Source organism: Mustelus asterias, chromosome 10 (assembly GCF_964213995.1).
Source record: "Mustelus asterias chromosome 10, sMusAst1.hap1.1, whole genome shotgun sequence".
NCBI classification, from domain to species: Eukaryota; Metazoa; Chordata; class Chondrichthyes; order Carcharhiniformes; family Triakidae; genus Mustelus; species Mustelus asterias.
Window position 1 is genome coordinate 94,332,593 of NC_135810.1, and position 19,141 is coordinate 94,351,733.

At 42.3% G+C, this 19,141-nt stretch overlaps 1 protein-coding gene across 2 annotated transcripts in view; it reads left to right on the top strand.

The window, feature by feature from the left end:
• The window catches only part of LOC144499778 (protein furry homolog), a 302,728-nt gene that overhangs the window by 187,789 nt on the left and 95,798 nt on the right, over positions 1–19,141 (top strand). For both annotated transcript variants that reach the window (XM_078222227.1, XM_078222228.1), the window contains exons 34-36: positions 232–400; positions 2,168–2,258; positions 16,689–16,774. In XM_078222227.1, coding sequence (XP_078078353.1) covers positions 232–400; positions 2,168–2,258; positions 16,689–16,774 — 346 coding nt within the window. The remainder of the gene's footprint in view (positions 1–231; positions 401–2,167; positions 2,259–16,688; positions 16,775–19,141) is intronic.

The window sequence follows — 19,141 nt, forward strand, 5'->3', positions numbered from 1 at the left end:
GATTTTCAAAAAAGCAAGCAAAAGTTACTGGTCTCTACCAAGATTGTAACACTCCTTAAAAATCATGTTTTTGACAGACAATTGTTTTTTGGCAATAATCCCAAACATCTCCTGGGATCAGTGTCCATGCTTCCTTACCTTTTTGTAAAGTGCACTCAAACCTTTTCTACATTAAATAATTTATATAAAAGTTATAATTTCAGTAATAAATCTGAATCTATCACATTTCAGATAAAGAAAGTAGTCATCTATTTATGTCGTAACAACACTATTCAGACAATGGAAGAGTTGTTGTTTGAGATGCAACAGACAGAGCCTGTAAACCCTGTTGTCCTGCATTGTGATAATCCACCTTTTTACCGCTTTGCTGCAAGCAACAAAACTTCCACAATTGCATCAGGTGAGACATAAGCATTTATAATGGGTCTTGAGTAGGAACTATAGTAAATGGCTGCTAGTTGTTGCCACCAGCATTGACTCAGTGATAGCACTCTCACCTCCAAGTCAGAACATTCTGGGTTCAAGCTTCTCTCCAAAGATTAAAATGCATAATCTAGGCTGGCATTTGCTGGCAGTGCTGAGGGAAATGCTTTCTTTTGGCTGATACATTAAACCAAGGCCTTTACTTTCCTTTCAGAGACACATTGGAATTTTTCTTACCCATAGACATCACTCTCCAGCTACAGTGTTACTTTCTGTTTTGATTACAAAAACTCCTCTTTATGCTTTTGCATACCCTTAAGAAGCTGTAGTAGCTCTGTGTTTCCTCTCTGCTAATTGGTGAGTTGCTTGTGGCAAGCATGAGGCAGCTTGCCTCAACCTTGCAATTAGAGGCGACATTAAAATGAGAAATGAATCCCTAGCTGACTCGTCAGGGTTTGCTCTTACCTCACTTATCCCTTAACAGTTGCCATTACATTCCAGGTGTTATTAAAATACATCTGATTGGTATTTCATAGAACTGTGAAATATATATATAATGTGAAATATAAATTAACTGTTTTCAAGTTTTCAATGACTGCAGTCCCATCAGAAGATAATCTTAACTCTTTTATGCTCAGCATTCAAAAAGCTTACTGCTCTTGTTGGTAAGTAAATTTTTAGTGGTTAGTGGTTTATTGGATTGTGGAGATAGGTTAAAGCTAATGGCGTGCAAGCAAAAAAATGGAGCAATAATTAAAACATGGATTGGTTGTAATCATGTCTTCAAAATACCCAGGATACAAAAATAACCCAAATTACTCTTTGTGACACTAAACAAGGTGATGCTTAGTATATTTCTATGATGTTCTTTTGTTTGCTATTTTAAATCAGATGTTAACTTGATTGCATCAAACAAAACATAATTAGAAATAATCTTTTAAGTAAAAACAAAAATGCTGGAGACATGCTGAAGATTACACTTGAGACAACAAGTGACTCAAAATATTGTCTGTTTTCAGAGTTATCACATCTCTGTGGCAATCCAGGCTGCCAAAAGAGTAGGAGGCTCCATCCCCAAAGGGGGAACCATGAAAAACTCCAGTAGGAAAATTTTGCCTAATGGGGAGAGTTTCACAATCCCACCTGCCACAGGAATCATTGCGGGCGGGGGGCAGACCATGCAATGGTCTGTTGACCTTAGGCGAGATTTTCCAGTTTTGGGGCGAGAGCAGCCGGAAAATCCTGCCCAATGTCTGAGGCTCTGAGCTGAACATTGCAGTGTAGGTTCATGATTCTGTTGCAACAGCAGACAAAAGAATATCATGAAAGCTGCTAAGTTTTCATACGCTAATACTATTAAGTCTGGTAATGATTTTTGTATGTGTCGGCCAAAATACAATATCATATCCTGAATGCCTTAATTTAACTTTGCTACTGCTAGGACCAATACTTATGTGCATTGAAGGTGGAATAAATAAGTCACTTTGCCCACCAGAAAACAGCTTAAGCAGAGACCCAAAGTTATTTTCCTGCATTGTTAGGCTTTGCAGCTGATTAGTACATAGAATCCAGTACTATTGCAGACAAACATTGAAAACTGGTTTTATTTTTAATATTTTAATTTCCACTGATTCATTTGTCCAGTAACGAGTCTTTCAATTACAGGAAAATATACTCTTGCCAGCTTGTTAAAGCTGTTCTTGAATAACCTGTGCCATAGTGGTTATTAATTTATTTTTTACAGGAACTACATCTAGCACTAACACCCTGGTAGCTGGACAGGAAAGTTTCCCAGAAATAGATGAAGGACGAATGATGAAGGAAACTGATGAAAGGTTTGTGTGAAATCCTAAATCTGATCAATAGCTTGTAGACTCGGTGCTAAAAGTTGTTTTATAGTAAATCCTCAATAAGTGGCAGCAAAATAGTAATAGATTTCAATTGGTAGCATGCTGGTTTCAAGTTCAAAGAAAAAATCTTTTCAAAATACTTTTTTCTACATTCCAGAATTTAAATTGTATTCTAGGGTAGAATCTATGGAGGGAAGAATGCTTGGTGTGTTAACTTGAAATTGCCTCAATCCAATCTGCTTGGTTTGAAGGCTGAAACAATATTGGAGGTGTTCATTGACACAGATGAGGGATAGTGGAAACACACCTGGTTTGTTGGATTCTCCTGTTGCTTCAATGGATGAGTGTTCAGCAAGTACGAAAAAGACTGGTTTGCAGTCTAAGTTGATGTCATCTCATGTGATATTAGTCTAAGTCTTGATTTTCTTAACCAATTGCAAATACTACATACAAAGTCAGTGTTTGAGGGATGGAGGCATTGGCTTTGCACCATACTCACTTGTCCTGAAGGCACATGCTCTGTTCTCTTCAAATGTTGAAATCACTTGATGACAGCGTATTATGTATTAATGTGGTCAGCACATTTATACAGCAAGTTAAAAGGATGAAAAAGTTGCTAAGCAGTGGGTTACCAATGAGTTAGTTGAGTTTTATTAGAAAGATGTTGCTTGCTTACAGTCCAGGAAGGGAGGGAAAATATCACGAATGTCTCTGCTGATAGCACTACATGTCACTTGGCTATTTAAACAAAGATGCATTGGTTTACAATACATAACATCCCTCCCACTTTACTTCAATAGTATGACAACAAACCTTACACATTAATATTTACCCACTATGGACATAGGTTTCATTACTGAGTATTATATATGTATGTGCAGTTAATATGCAAGTCTTTTTGCTATACGTCTATTCCGTTTTGGTAAGCTACGGCATTCTGGAAACTTCAGTATCCTCTGTAATCTGTTCTTCACTAATATCAAGGTACTTCACCTTGTGAAGTTGCTTCCTTGTCAGCTTCCATAGATGTAAGTTGTTCGGAGTATAATTTGAACTCGATTCTGAAATAATCCTTTGTTTCGGAATTTCACAACCTTGGGTGTCTGACATAAGCCTTTCTGATACAGACTCCGCTAATTCACTCTTTTTAGTGAGGATTTGATCTGTATGTCTCCTCCAAATTCCCTCATCATCAAGTTGTATTGTATAAGAAATCGGACCTGTCTTAGCTAGAATTATTGCAGGATTGTAGTTTCTTGCTAAAACTCCTCTTTGATTAAAACGCCTCTGTTTCAATGTTTATTTGTGGCGAGTAACTTGTGCATGTTGTTGTTGCTCTACTGTTGTTGTAGTATCCGATGATGTAAAATCAAGTGATACAAGTAAATTGAATTTGGTTCTCAGTTTCCTTCTCAAGAGCAACATTGCCAGTGAATTTTGTATTGCCTCATGAGCAGTGTTCTGATAGGACATTGTTTCTGAAAGAAAGTTGTTTATTCTCCTGGATAATGAACCTTCGTCTTTTGACACTTCAGTGGCATGCTTCAGTGACTGTACAAGCCTCTCCACAAATCCATTAGTGGACCAATGATATGGTGCAGTCCTTATGTGCTGTATATCATTGCTCTTAAGGTAATCCACAAATTCCTTAGATGTAAGTTGTGTTCTGTTATCAGTGACTAGTTGTTTAGGCCTTCCAAATCTTGCAAATAACTCATTTAACTTCTGTATGGCTCTTTCTGTCGTGATAAATTTCATCATCATGACTTTGGGCCATTTAGACTGTGTGTCAACTGATACAAGAAACATCGATTGGTCCCGCAAAGTCTCTATGTATTGTCTGCCATGGTTTTATTGGCCATTCCCATGAACCAAAATGGTTGTAGAGATGGAGTATTTCACATTTAGCGTAGAACTGGCATTGCCCCACTTTTTCTTCTATCTGTGAGTCAAGTCCCAGCCATCAGAAATAGCTTCTTGTAAGCTCTTCCATTCTTACTACCACAGGATGACCTCTATGCAGTTGATCCAGGATTCGGTTTTACAAATATGGGGAAATGATCACTCTGAAACCTCATAGCTGTATTCCATTTTGAACAGTTAATTCAAGTTCCCTCATGATATAAGATCTGAATTCAGGATGCTTCCTTTATTTGTCCAGTGCTGTTTCACTTAAGGCCATGTCTATAACTTTCCCCACCACTGGATCATTCCTCTTGTGCCTTTGCATCTGAGATAATGTTATTGATACACTCTCTACCTGGGAAAGTATAGCCATGATGTGGAGATACCAGCGTTTCACTGGGGTGGCACAGTAAGAAGTCTCACAACACCAGGTTAAAGTCCAACAGGTTTATTTGGTATCACGAGCTTTCAGAGTGCTGCCCCTTCATCAGGTGAGTCTCACTCACCTGATGAAGGAGCAGCGCTCTGAAAGCTCGTGCTACCAAACAGACATGTTGGACTTTAACCTGGTGTGTGAGACTTCTTACTGGGGAAAGTATAATATGTTGATGTAGCTATCCTGTAATTGGGTTTTGTCCTAAATTAGCAATCTTGATAGGGCATCGGCATTGGCATGTTGCTCTGATCCCCTATATTTGATATTATAATTATGCGCTGACAATACTAAAGACCATCTTTGTAGACTAATGATGGAATTCCCTTGTATAGATCAAAGATTGTTGTCAATGGCCTGAAACTGAAGGTTTCTTTTGTTCTTTTTGTTACATTCCACTTGTTTACTTCAACTTCTTTTGCAGTCAATTCACTGGGTTTTTTTGGTTTCCCGTCTCCAACTTCCATTCTCTCTGGGGTCTCGGTCAAGAGGAAAAAAGCTAGGATCAGTCTGGAGTACTTTCTGTTCATTTTAAAGTAATTGCTACTCCTAGCCTTTGCTATTGTTGTAAAATGCTTCTCGCTGCCAGTTTTGTCTAAAACTGTTTTTTGTTGATGATCTTGCTAGAAAACAATTCTCTCGGTACAGTTCTCTGGGTACAATTCTCTCGGTACAGTTCTCTGGGTACAGTTCTCTGGGTACAGTTCTCTGGGTACAATTCTCTGGGTACAGTTCTCTGGGTACAATTCTCTGGGTACAGTTCTCTGGATCCAATTCCATGGGGACAGTTCTCTGGGTACATTTCACTGGGTACAGTTCTCTGGGTACAGTTATCTGTGTACAATTCTCCGGGTACAGTTCTCTGGATCCAATTCCATGGGGACAGTTCTCTGGGTACATTTCACTGGGTAAAGTTCCCTGGGTACAATTCTGTGTGTACAGTAATCTGGGTATAGATTATATATCTGGGTATATACAATGTGGTCAGCTCATTGTACAGCAAGATAAAAGGATGAAAAGGTTGCCACATGGTGGGTTACTTAACCAGTTAGTTGATCTTTATTAGATAGGTTTTGCTTGCTTACAGTCCAAGTTAGAAGAGAGTGAAAAACCCGCGAATGTCTCTTATGATGTAACTATACATCATGTGACTGATCAAACAGAAATGCATTGGTTACAATACATAACAGTCATTTCCATTTGGGTCTGTCTAAGTTTGTTTTTTTTAACCATGAATTGGGATTCCGCTTGCAAGCCACAAGGTTGGCTTTCAGATTATTTTTATATAAAGTTCTGGGGACGTCCTATGGTGCAGGTTCCCATGCTGAGCTGGCCTTAGAGTGCTGTCTTTGGTACATGGGAATCTTCCATGCAAACCATATGACTGACCTAGCAAAATTAAGTTCTGATGAGCATGTTCTCAATGTCAGATATGCAGCACTTGACAAAAACCTCGATGTTGGGGATTTTGTCCTGCCTTTTGTTGCAAATAGATCTCGGGTGTTGAAGATGAAATAGTTCTAGTTGTTTTATGTGATGGTGGTAGGTTGCCCAACCTTCACACCCATAAAGAAGTGATGTAAGAACTACTGCCTGGTAGACTTTGATTTTTGTTCTGAAACAAACTTCATGCTCTTTCCAAAGTCTGTGAGTGAACCTGCCAAATGCTGAGTGAGCTTGCTTCTGTCAGGCAATGGTTGATTTTTGTCATCCACCAGAGTTATTGGGGAGGATACTCCCAAGATAGAAACATTTCTGTACTGGACAGAGGAGTGTGTTGTTGACAGGGACTGTGAGGTCTTGGAGTACATGGCCAGGGTGAGTTGATATAAGATACTTCTTTAGTCTTATTGTCAGGCCAAAGTGTTCTGAGGCTCGGACAAAGCGATCAGCAAGCAGCTTGAGTGTCCTCTACAATAAGTGCTCAGAGTGCAGTCATCCATGAACAAGAGTTCACTCGGTAACTGGTCAGCAATATTTGTGCAAGGCTTGAGCCCTTGCGAGTTTGAAGAGTTAGTCTGTCCTGAATTGAATGTGTACTCCTATTTTAAGATCTTTGACTATGCAAAAGAGCATGGCCAAGAAATATATAGCAAACAAAGTTGGAGCCAATTCACAACCTTGCCATTCATGACAGACAAGGCATCCAGTGATGTACCACTTTACCTCACACTGGTCATCATTCTATCACGAAATGAGTGAATGACACCGGATGTCTTTCTGGGCAAACATTTGTCCAGAATCTTCCACTACCCATCCGGTTTTCTTTTATTCATTCATGGGATGTGGGCATCGCTGGCTAGCCCAACACTTATTGCCTTTTCTTAATTACCCTTTGAAAAGATGGTTGCGAGCTGCCCTCGTATTGTAGGAATACCCACTGTGCTGTGAAGAAGGGAGCTTAAGGATTTTGACTGAGAGACAGTGAAGAATGGCGATATAATTCCAAGTCAAGTTGAGGTGTGACTTGGAGGGGAACTTGCAGTTGGTGGTGTTCCCATGCATCTGTCTTGCTTTTCCTTCTGGGTGGCAGAAGGCATGGGTTTGGAAAGTGCTGCTGAAGGGGCCTTAGAGAGTTGCTGCAGTGCATCTTGTAGATGGCATACACCGCTGTTAATGTGCTTCAGTGGTGGAGAGAATGAATGTTGATGGTGGTGGATGGGGTGCTAAAGGAATGGGCTGCTTTATCCTGTATAGTTTTGAACTTGTGTGTTGAAACCACATTCATCCAGACAAGTATTACGTCACACACCTGACTTGTGCCTTGTAGATGGTGGACAGGCTTTGAGGAGTCAGGAGGTGAGTTACTCACTGCAGAATTCCCAGTTTCTGACTTGCTCTTGTAACCACAGTATTTAAATGATTGATCCAGTTCAGTTTTTGGTCAATGGTAACCCCCAAGATTTTGATAATGAGGATTTCAGCAATGGTAATGTCTGCAGGACTTGCAGTTAGTGAGGAGCATTGTCAGAAGCTACAGAAGGATATAGATAGGCTGGAAATTTGGGCAAAGAAATGGCAGATGGAGTTCAATCCTGATAAATGCGAAGTGATGCATTTTGGTAGAAATAATGTAGGGAGGAGCTATACGATAAATGGCAGAACCATAAAGGGTGTAGATACGCAGAGGGACCTGGGTGTGCAAGTCCACAGATCCTTGAAGGTGACGTCACAGGTGGAGAAGGTGGTGAAAAAGGCATATGGCATGCTTACCTTTATAGGACGGGGCATAGAGTATAAAAGTTGGGGTCTGATGTTGCAGATGTACAGAACGTTGGTTCGGCCGCATTTGGAATACTGCGTCCAGTTCTGGTCGCCACACTACCAGAAGGATGTGGAGGCTTTGGAGAGAGTACAGAGGAGGTTTACCAGGATGTTGCCTGGTATGGAGGGGCTTAGTTATGAGGAGAGATTGGGTAAACTGGGGTTGTTCTCCCTGGAAAGACGGAGGATGAGGGGAGACTTAATAGGCCTGTTCCTGTACTGTATTGTTCTTTGTTGAATATCAAGGGAAGATAGTTAGATTCTCTTGCTGGAGATGGTCATTGTCTGGCACTTGTGTGACATGAATGTTGGTTGACTCTTATCAGCCCAGGCCTGAGTATTGTCCAGGTCTTGTTGCATATGAACATCAACTGGTTAGGTATCTGCAGAGTCGCAAATGATGCAGAATATTGTGTAATTATCAGCAAACAACTTCACTTTTGGCCTTCTGATGGAGGGAAGGTCATTAATGAAACAGCAGAAGATGAATGGGCCTTGGACACTACCCAGAGAAACTCCTGCAACAATGATTAACCTCCAACAACCACAGCCATCTTTGTAATAGGTATGACTCCAACCAGTGTAGAAATTTTGCCCTGCTTCTTAATGACTACAGGTTTTCTGGGGCTCCTTGATGTCACACTCAGTTAAATGCAGCCTTGATGTCAAAGGCAGTCACTTTCTGAACTCTTCAGTTCAGCTCTTTTGTCCATGTTTGAACCAAGGTCAGGAGCTGAGTTGCACTGGTGGAATCCAAACTAAGCATCAGTGAGCAGGTTATTGCTGAGGACATGCCACTTGATAGCACTGCTGTAGACACTTTCCATCTTTACTCATGGTCGAGAATAGACTAATGGGGAGGTAATTGACCAGGTTGGGCTTGTCCTGCTTTTTGTGAACAGGACATATCTGGGTAATTTTCCACATTGCATGGTAAATGCCTTTCTAGCTGTACTGAAACACCTTGGCTAGGGGCATGGTTAGTTCGGGAGCACAAGTCTTTAGTACTATCACCAGAAAATTGTCAGGGCCCATAGCCTTTGAAATATCCAGTACCTTCAGCCTTTCCTTGATAACATGTGGACTGTACCGTTTGGCTAAAGACTGGCATCTGTGATGCTGGAGACCTGAGGAGGAGGCCATATAGATCATCCACTCAACACTTATAGAATTATTGAGGTTTACAGCATGGAAACAGGCCCTTCGGCCCAACTTGTCCATGCCGCCCACTTTTTACCATTTTGCCAGTCCCAATTGCCCGCATTTGGCCCATATCCATCTAAACCAATCTTACACATGTAACTGTCTAAATGCTTTCGAAAAGACAAAATTGTAGCGCTTCTACTACAACCTCTGGCAGCCCGTTCCAGACACTCACCACCCTCTAAGTAAAACAATTGCCCCTCTGGACCCTTTTGTATCTCTCCCCTCTCACCTTAAACCTATGTCCTCTAGTTTTAGACTCCCTTACGGTTGGGAAAAGATAGAACATAGAACATAGAACATAGAAAGCCACAGCACAAACAGGCCCTTCGGCCCACAAGTTGCGCCGATCACATCCCCACCTCTAGGCCTATCTATAGCCCTCAATCCCATTAAATCCCATGTACTCATCCAGAAGTCTCTTAAAAGACCCCAACGAGTTTGCCTCCACCACCACCGACGTCAGCCGATTCCACTCACCCACCACCCTCTGAGTGAAAAACTTACCCCTGACATCCCCCCTGTACCTACCCCCCAGCACCTTAAACCTGTGTCCTCTCGTAGCAACCATTTCAGCCCTTGGAAATAGCCTCTGAGAGTCCACCCTATCCAGACCCCTCAACATCTTGTAAACCTCTATCAGGTCACCTCTCATCCTTCGTCTCTCCAGGGAGAAGAGACCAAGCTCCCTCAACCTATCCTCATAAGGCATGCCCCCCAATCCAGGCAACATCCTTGTAAATCTCCTCTGCACCCTTTCAATGGCTTCAACATCTTTCCTGTAATGAGGTGACCAGAACTGCGCGCAGTACTCCAAGTGGGGTCTAACCAGGGTCCTATAAAGCTGCAGCATTATCTCCCGACTCCTAAACTCAATCCCTCGATTAATGAAGGCCAGTACGCCATACGCCTTCTTGACCGCATCCTCCACCTGCGAGGCCGATTTAAGAGTCCTATGGACCCGGACCCCAAGGTCCTTCTGATCCTCTACACTGCTAAGAATGGTACCCTTCATTTTATACTGCTGCTTCATCCCATTGGATCTGCCAAAATGGATCACTACACACTTATCCGGGTTGAAGTCCATCTGCCACTTCTCCGCCCAGTCTTGCATTCTATCTATGTCTCGCTGCAACTTCTGACATCCCTCCAAACTATCCACAACACCACCTACCTTGGTGTCGTCAGCAAACTTACCAACCCATCCCTCCACTTCCTCATCCAGGTCATTTATGAAAATGACAAACAGCAAGGGTCCCAGAACAGATCCCTGGGGCACTCCACTGGTCACTGACCTCCATGCAGAGAAAGACCCCTCCACAGCCACTCTCTGCCTTCTGCAGGCAAGCCAGTTCTGGATCCACAAGGCAACAGCCCCTTGGATCCCATGCCCTCTCACTTTCTCAAGAAGTCTTGCATGGGGGACCTTATCGAACGCTTTGCTGAAGTCCATATAGACCACATCCACCGCTCTTCCTTCGTCAATGTGCTTGGTCACATTTTCAAAGAACTCAACCAGGCTCGTAAGGCACGACCTGCCCCTGACAAAGCCGTGCTGACTACTTTTGATCATACTAAACTTCTCTAGATGATCATAAATCCTGTCTCTCAGGATCCTCTCCATCAACTTACCAACCACTGAGGTTAGACTCACCGGTCGGTAATTTCCCGGGCTGTCCCTGTTCCCTTTCTTGAATATAGGGACCACATCCGCAATCCTCCAATCCTCCGGAACCTCTCCCGTCTCCATCGACGATGCAAAGATCATCGCCAAAGGCTCCGCAATCTCCTCCCTCGCCTCCCACAGTAACCTGGGGTACATCCCATCCGGTCCCGGCGACTTACCAACCTTGATGCCATTCAATAGTTCCAACACATCCTCTTTCTTTATGTCCACATGCTCGATCCTTTCTGTCCTCCGCAATCCAGCAGTACAACCACCCAGATCCCTTTCCACCGTGAATACCGAGGTAAAGTATTCATTAAGCAGCTCCGCCATTTCTAACGGTTCCGCACAAACTTTTCCCCCTTCACCTTTTAAGGGTCCTATGCCTTCACATCTCATCCTTTTACTCTTGACATATTTGTAGAAAGCCTTGGGATTCTCCTTAATCTTACCCGCCAAGGTCTTCTCATGACCCCTTCTCGCTCTCCTAATTTCCTTCTTAAGCTCCTTCCTACATCGCGTATACTCCTCTAAATCCTTAACACAAAAGATGTTGACTATCTACCTTATTTATGCCACTCATTAATTTATAGACCTCTATAAGATCACCCCTAAGTCTTCTACACTCCAGGGAAAAAAGTCCCAGTCTATCTAGCCTCTCCTTATAACTCAAACCATCAAGTCCCGATAGCTTCTAACTGAAGGTAGCTGCAAATGCTTTAGTCATGTTTACTGTATTAAAAGCCTTGGTCAGGTCGATGACCATCACCTAGAGGTCCTTATTTTGTTTTCAGGACTTTTCAATTTTACATATTCCAAAGATCATGTTCATTGTTCTCCATCCTGCATGGAAGCCACGCTGTGATTCTGGGTACACAGAATCAATGTGGTGAGTGACAATCTGAATAAGAATAACACTTGCAAGAATTTTCCTGCTTTGAAAGAAGTGATATTCCAGGATGATTGTCCCAGGTGAACTTTTTCTCTTTCCATTTATAGAGATTAGTTCATCCTTGTAGTCTTGGGGGACATTGTGCTCTGGTTCCAGATTAGGTGGACGAGACTAGTGAGTTTCATAACTATATGAATCATGCTGTACTTGCATACTTCATGTGGAAGATGATGACCATTATCTCCCAGCAACTTGTCCAGAGAAAAATGCTATATGGCTTTTGTGACTTCTGTTTGAGAAGGTTAATGAGCAAGCTCTTCCAGAGTGCAATGCTTTTGAAGTGACTCAATGTGGACTCAACACACACAATGGCATTGTTGGTTTAGAAGTTTAGAAAATAATTAATGCTCAACAAGAGAGAATCTCATGCATAGAACATAGAAACATAGAACAGTACAGCACAGAATAGGCCCTTCGGCCCACGATGTTGTGCCGAGCTTTATCTGAAACCAAGATCAAGCTATCCCCTCCCTATCATCCTGGTGTACTCCATGTGCCTATCCAATAACCGCTTAAATGTTCCTAAAGTGTCTGACTCCACTATCACTGCAGGCAGTCCATTCCACACCCCAACCACTCTCTGCGTAAAGAACCTACCTCTGATATCCTTCCTGTATCTCCCACCACGAACCCTATAGTTATGCCCCCTTGTAATAGCTCCATCCACCCGAGGAAATAGTCTTTGAACGTTCACTCTATCTATCCCCTTCATCATTTTATAAACCTCTATTAAGTCTCCCCTCAGCCTCCTCCGCTCCAGAGAGAACGGCCTAGCTCCCTCAACCTTTCCTCATAAGACCTACCCTCCAAACCAGGCAACATCCTGGTAAATCTCCTCTGCACTCTTTCCAGCGCTTCCACATCCTTCTTATAGTGAGGTGACCAGAACTGCACACAATATTCCAAATGTGGTCTCACCAAGGTCCTGTACAGTTGCAGCATAACCCCACGGCTCTTAAACTCCAACCCCCTGTTAATAAAAGCTAACACACTGTAGGCCTTCTTCACAGCTCTATCCACTTGAGTGGCAACCTTTAGAGATCTGTGGATATGAACCCCAAGATCTCTCTGTTCCTCCACAGTCTTCAGAACCCTACCTTTGACCCTGTAATCCACATTTAAATTAGTCCTACCAAAATGAATCACCTCACATTTATCAGGGTTAAACTCCATTTGCCATTTTTCAGTCCAGCTTTGCATCCTATCTATGTCTCTTTGCAGCCTACAACAGCCCTCCACCTCATCCACTACTCCACCAATCTTGGTGTCATCAGCAAATTTACTGATCCACCCTTCAGCCCCCTCCTCTAAGTCATTAATAAAAATCACAAGTAGCAGAGGACCAAGCAGTGATCCCTGCGGCACTCCGCTAGCAACCTGCCTCCAATCCGAAAATTTTCCATCCACCACCACCCTCTGTCTTCGATCAGACAGCCAGTTACCTATCCAATCGGCCAACTTTCCCTCTATCCCACACCTCTTCACTTTCATCATAAGCCGACCATGGGGGACCTTATCAAACGCCTTACTAAAATCCATGTATATGACATCAACTGCCCTACCTTCATCAACACACCTAGTTACCTCCTCAAAAAATTCTATCAAATTTGTGAGGCACGACTTGCCCTTCACAAATCCGTGCTGACTATCCCGGATTAATCCGCATCTTTCTAAATGGTCGTAAATCCCATCTCTAAGGACCTTTTCCATCAATTTACCAACCACCGAAGTAAGACTAACCGGTCTATAATTACCAGGGTCATTTCTATTCCCTTTCTTAAGCATATTTATTAGGAGCTGATTGCCATCTGTTGAGAGGGTATCACACCATTGGTTTAGGGCTATTGATGACCACAGACCTTCATGTAGAATCTTTAGGTCATTTTTATCGGCAGCTGCTTGAAGTTGATCGGCCCTGTTTTCCCATCATTGGTTCTTCACCTCTCCTATTTTGGTCTGCAGTATGCGTTTTGTATGGTGATATCTGGTGTTTCTTGCTGCTGATTTCTTGTCAGACAGGTAAGATTTGTGAGCGTCATGCACTTCATCTAGAAGCATGCCTATTGTCTTGGTCATTGTTGTCGGACCAGTGTTAATGCTTTTGTTTAAGGAATCCTCGGACCTCAGGTGCTGTGGTGTAAATAACACCCTTTAACTTTTTCCAAGAATTTTAAATTACAGTATTGTCCTCTGGGAGATTGTGTTCCAGTTCTTGGCTCTTGGCCATGTCTTTAAGAACAGATACATCAAGCTTCCTTTGTGACTTATCTCTATGCCGAAGTGCCTTAGATTTTAACTTCAAAGACACAATACTCCTGGCAAGCCGATGATATGATCAGCATTCTGCACATCCAAGGGAGCAGGTAGAGTGCATTTCATAAGAACATAAGAAATAGGAGCAGGAGTAGGCCATCTAGCCCCTCGAGCCTGCCCCGCCATTCAATAAGATCATGGCTGATCTGAAGTGGATCAGTTCCACTTACCCGCCTGATCCCCATAACCCCTAATTCCCTTACCGATCAGGAATCCATCTATCCGTGATTTAAACATATTCAACGAGGTAGCCTTCACCACTTCAGTGGGCAGAGAATTCCTGAGATTCACCACCCTCTGAGAGAGGAAGTTCCTCCTCAACTCTGTCCTAAACTGACCCCCCTTTATTTTGAGGCTGTGCCCTCTAGTTCTAGTTTCCTTTCTAAGTGGAAAGAATCTCTCCATCTCTACCCTATCCAGCCCCTTCATTATCTTATAGGTCTCTATAAGATCCCCCCTCAGCCTTCTAAATTCCAACGAATACAAACCCAATCTGCTCAGTCTCTCCTCATAGTCAACACCCCTCATCTCTGGTATCAACCTGGTGAACCTTCTCTGCACTCCCTCCAAGGCCAATATATCCTTCCGCAAATAAGGGGACCAATACTGCACACAGTATTCCAGCTGCGGCCTCACCAATACCAATTAAGAGATCTCTGTTAGTAAATATTGTAGCCCAACATGGGCCAATGTTTGGATGTTGGGTTCATCCATATTTACTTCAGCTTTCTACTTACTGGAAGGCGATTTTTGTGATGATCAGGTCAAACCCACTGCACTTAGAGAAGAAACTGGCAATTGACATTTGTTCTGCCAATACGGTGCTCTCCTAGTACTGCTCTCCATGTATTACAGACTATGCCCACTCAGGCATTGAAATCACCGAGAATAATGAGTATCCTGGTGGAGTATTCCTCTAATTATCTTGTTGAGGTCATCATAGAATGCTATGTTCAGTAAATTATAGCCCTTCCTATAGGCTATAAAGATATTAATATCTGACATTATTTGGTGAATGAAGAGCTAACTAATGCAATTGCTGGAAGGAAAGGCCTGTTGCTGAAGCTTTTCGCCTTGCACTTATCAGTGTTGAAGTCAGTTTTTGTACATTGAGCGAAGGAAAAATCTGGTGCAAGGACAAATGTGGAGGCAGTGTTGTCCTTAACACAGGTTTATTCACAATCACAGAGCACAAGCATTGACTGCCCCCCCCGCCCCCAACATACTGGTATAAACCAGTTCTTATATACTTAAGAATAATTCCCCTCATCTTTCCCCAATTAATACTGCTGCTCTCACCTACAGACAAAAGCATGCACTACATTGCAACGCGATTCCAACATTAACAATCAGGACAAATGCAAGAATGCCAAATGTCAAATGATCACAATTTATACTACAGGAGAAAAGGGTGCTGATGCATTGGCAAGTTTACTCTGGGTGAGGCATTGCCATGGAGAAAGATCTGGAGTATGTGGTGTGGTGGGGGGGGCACCCAGTGTAGAAAAGCACTGCTCCCCCCCCCCCCCCCCCCCCCCCATCTCACTGCCCCTGAATTTTTCCTGTCAGCCTCAAACTGAGGTCCACCAGAAAGTGCTCCTTAAGTGGCAAGTAATTGGTCCTCAATTGGGACGAGCATGGGCAGACTGCCCTAGGCCTTGCCTGCTCCCTGTAAAATTGCAGGTAAATTGGGGGTAGAAGGGAAAGTGGGAGGAGGGTCACCTAGGGAATTTTACAGATTCCCAGCTTGCAAATCTGCCGGCAGTGGATGGTAAAATTCTGCCCAATAATCATCATTTAGACAAGTATAGATTAATTTAGTAAAGCCGGCACAGGGTTGTTAAAGACATTTCAGGTTTAATTAATTTGACTGAGTTTTTTTGACAGGTTAAGAAAAAGGGTTGATGGAGTAATGTGGTTCATGGATTTCCAAAAGGTGTTTGACAAAGTAGCACATTATAGGCTTGCCAGTAAATCAGAAACCTGTGGAAAGCACAGTGGTTGCGTGGATCCAAAGATGGCTGAGTCACAGTAACCAGAAAATAGTGGTGAATAGTTTTTATTCAGACAGGAAGAAGGTGTAAAAGTAGGATTCATAGGGGTCAATCGGTATTAGATCTGTTGCTTTTCTTGTTCCTTTTTTAATGTTAGACTTGAATAGAACAACCTTGCAAATATGCCACTGCAGTTACAGAGGAAAGCAGGTGGTGGGGATGAGGGATGCAACTGAAGTGACAGGATAATAGTAAAATAGATATTGCATTTAGCCCTGTTAACTCAGTAGGCAGTTGCAGCATTCAGCCTCCATATCTCTAGGCAAGAGAAAGGGGGAAATGAGCCAAATTGCCAAAGTTTCTAGTCCTAACTGTTGTTCATTCACCTTGCTTTAAAATACATGTTTGTGGATGCTGAGTGAGGACATGGTTGAGCGCTCTAGGGATGGTTAAATAATAGCTACTAACTAAGCATGCACATAAAGAGTTACTATTGGAATATACTGAAACTGTCACTTGAATTACCATTTTTGGAAGAGAAAGAATGGGGAAGAAAATTAAGCTATTCCCTCATAAATAAAAAAACATACATGTTTTTCATTAAAAGTTGCATGTTTTTCTTTATGTCTAAAATATCCTGTTTTAGAATGTTGTCAGTATGCAGATTTTTTCATATTTTCTTCAGGTTCAACAATGTTGTGATAAGAGCACATGCACGTCTTGAATCAAGGTACAGCAACAGCTCTGGTGGCTCCTACGATGATGAGAAAGGTAAATTATTTATTACAGTTATTTGTTCATTTCAAACTGTTTGAAACTAGAAGTTGGCTAAATGGGTTACTTCAGCTCCACGACTTGTTCACAAAGTAAATGTTTGTTCAAACTGAATCCAGTAATGCTGTCTATGTGAATGTGCCAAGACTGAATGCTAGTGTATGGTAACTGTTGCTTGAAAAAAAACATCAGTTTTCCCCCTTGCATTGGGTGCCTTAAGTAATTGGTTCCAGGACTTCCTCCTGACTATTACAGTGGCTAGCACTTGCATATTTCCTCACAAGGATCCATTTAGCAACAGCATCCTGTGCTTGATGTCATCAGGGAACTTCTAAAGGCCGAAAAATTCTTCTGATGTTGCCATAGCCTGCAAAGGCCTCATGAATCACCCATTAGTCAAATATACACTTCAGCCAATTGAATCTGTGAAAATAAATCATATATATATATAATGTAAATATGATATTAGAGAAGAAATCATAATGAATAATTTTGTATATCATATAATAAGTCACGTATCTTAACAAACACGATCCATCAATAATAATATTGATATGTCATCAATCAACCCAAAGATTAGGTTTCACCAGCCATAAAATGTGTTTAACAAGGTCAGACATACAAAACCTTTCTGACACCGTGGGCGGGATTTTCCAGCTGTGCTCGTCCCAAAACCGGAAAATCCTGCCCGATGTCAACGGACCTTTGCATGCCCCGCCCGCTACGATTCCCGTGGCAGGCAGGATGGAAAAATCCCACCCCAGTAATTTCTACAACACTGGCATCTGCCCAGTGATGTGGAAAATTGGCCAGGGTTGTCATGTCTGCAATAGGACAAATCTATCCCAGCTAATTACTAACCCATCAGTCTACTCCTGAAAATCAGTAGTGATGAAAGGTGCTCTTGATAATGCTACCAACTGGCACTAACCTGCTCATTGACGCTCAGTTTGGGTCCTGACAGCTCCTGACCTCAATACCAGTTTTAAGAACATAAGAACTAGGAGCAGGAGTAGGCCATCTGGCCCCTCGAGCCTGCTCTGCCATTCAATAAGATCATGGCTGATCTTTTCGTGGACTTAGCTCCAATTATCTGCCCACTCACCCTTAATTCCTTTACTGTTCAAAAATTTATCTATCCTTGCCTTAAAAACATTCAGTGAGGTAGCCTCAACTGCTTCACTGGGCAGGGAATTCCATAGATTCACAACCCTTTATGTGAAGAAGTTCCTCCTCAACTCAGTCCTAAATCTGCTTCCCTTTATTTTGAGGCCATGCCCCCTAGTTCTAGTTCCACCTGCCAGTGGAAACAACTTCCCTGCTTCTATCTTATCTGTTCCCTTCATAATCTTATATGTTTCTATAAGATCTCCCCTCATTCTTCTGAATTCCAATGAGTATAGCCCCAGTCTACTCAGTCTCTCCTCATAAGCCAACCCTCTCAACTCCGGAATCAACCTAGTGAATCTCCTCTGCACCCCCTCCAGTGCCAGTATATCCTTTCTCAAGTAAGGAGATCAAAACTGTACACAGTACTCCAGTTGTGGCCTCACCAGCACTTTATACAGCTGCAACATAACCTCGCTGTTTTTAAACTCCATCCCTCTAGCAATGAAGGACAAAATTCCATTTGCCTTCTTTGTCTAAGCATGGACAACGGAGTTGAACTCGAGAGGCGAGCTGAGAAATATAATTTCTCAAAGATGTGTGGCAGGTCAGAAGATTGGACAGAATATTTTTTAAAAAGCAAAGAATGGCTAAAACATTAATAAGGAAGGAAAAATTAGAGTACGGGAGAAAGAAGCCTAGAAATTTAGGAAGAGCTTTGATAGATATTTAAAAAAGAATAGTTAACTAAGTGCCCATTGGTCTCACAAAGTGAGTCTGGAAAGTTAATAAAAAATAAGGAGATGAATGGTACAGATATTTTGCAATGATCTGCATTATAGAGGACACAAGTAGCATCCCAGAAATAGCTGTAAGTCAGAATTTGGAATGGAGGGAGGAATTCAAGAAAATTATAGTCACCAGGGAAGTAGTACTGAGCAAATTGTTGGAACTGCGGGTTGACAAGTCCCTGGGTGCTGATAGATTTCACCCTAGGGCCTTAAAAGAAGTGGCTGGTGAGATGGTTGTGTTGTTTTTAATTTTCCACAATTCACTAGATTCAGGGACGGTTCTATTGGATTGGAAAATAGCTGAAATAAGTCCTAAAAATGGAGGGAGCCAGAAAGCAGGAAACTATAGACCAGTTAGCTTAACATCTGCCACAGGGAAAATGCTAGAAGTTGTTATTTAAGATGTTATAAGAGGGCATTTAGATAAATCCAATGTAATCAGAGTCAACATGGTATTGTGAAGGGG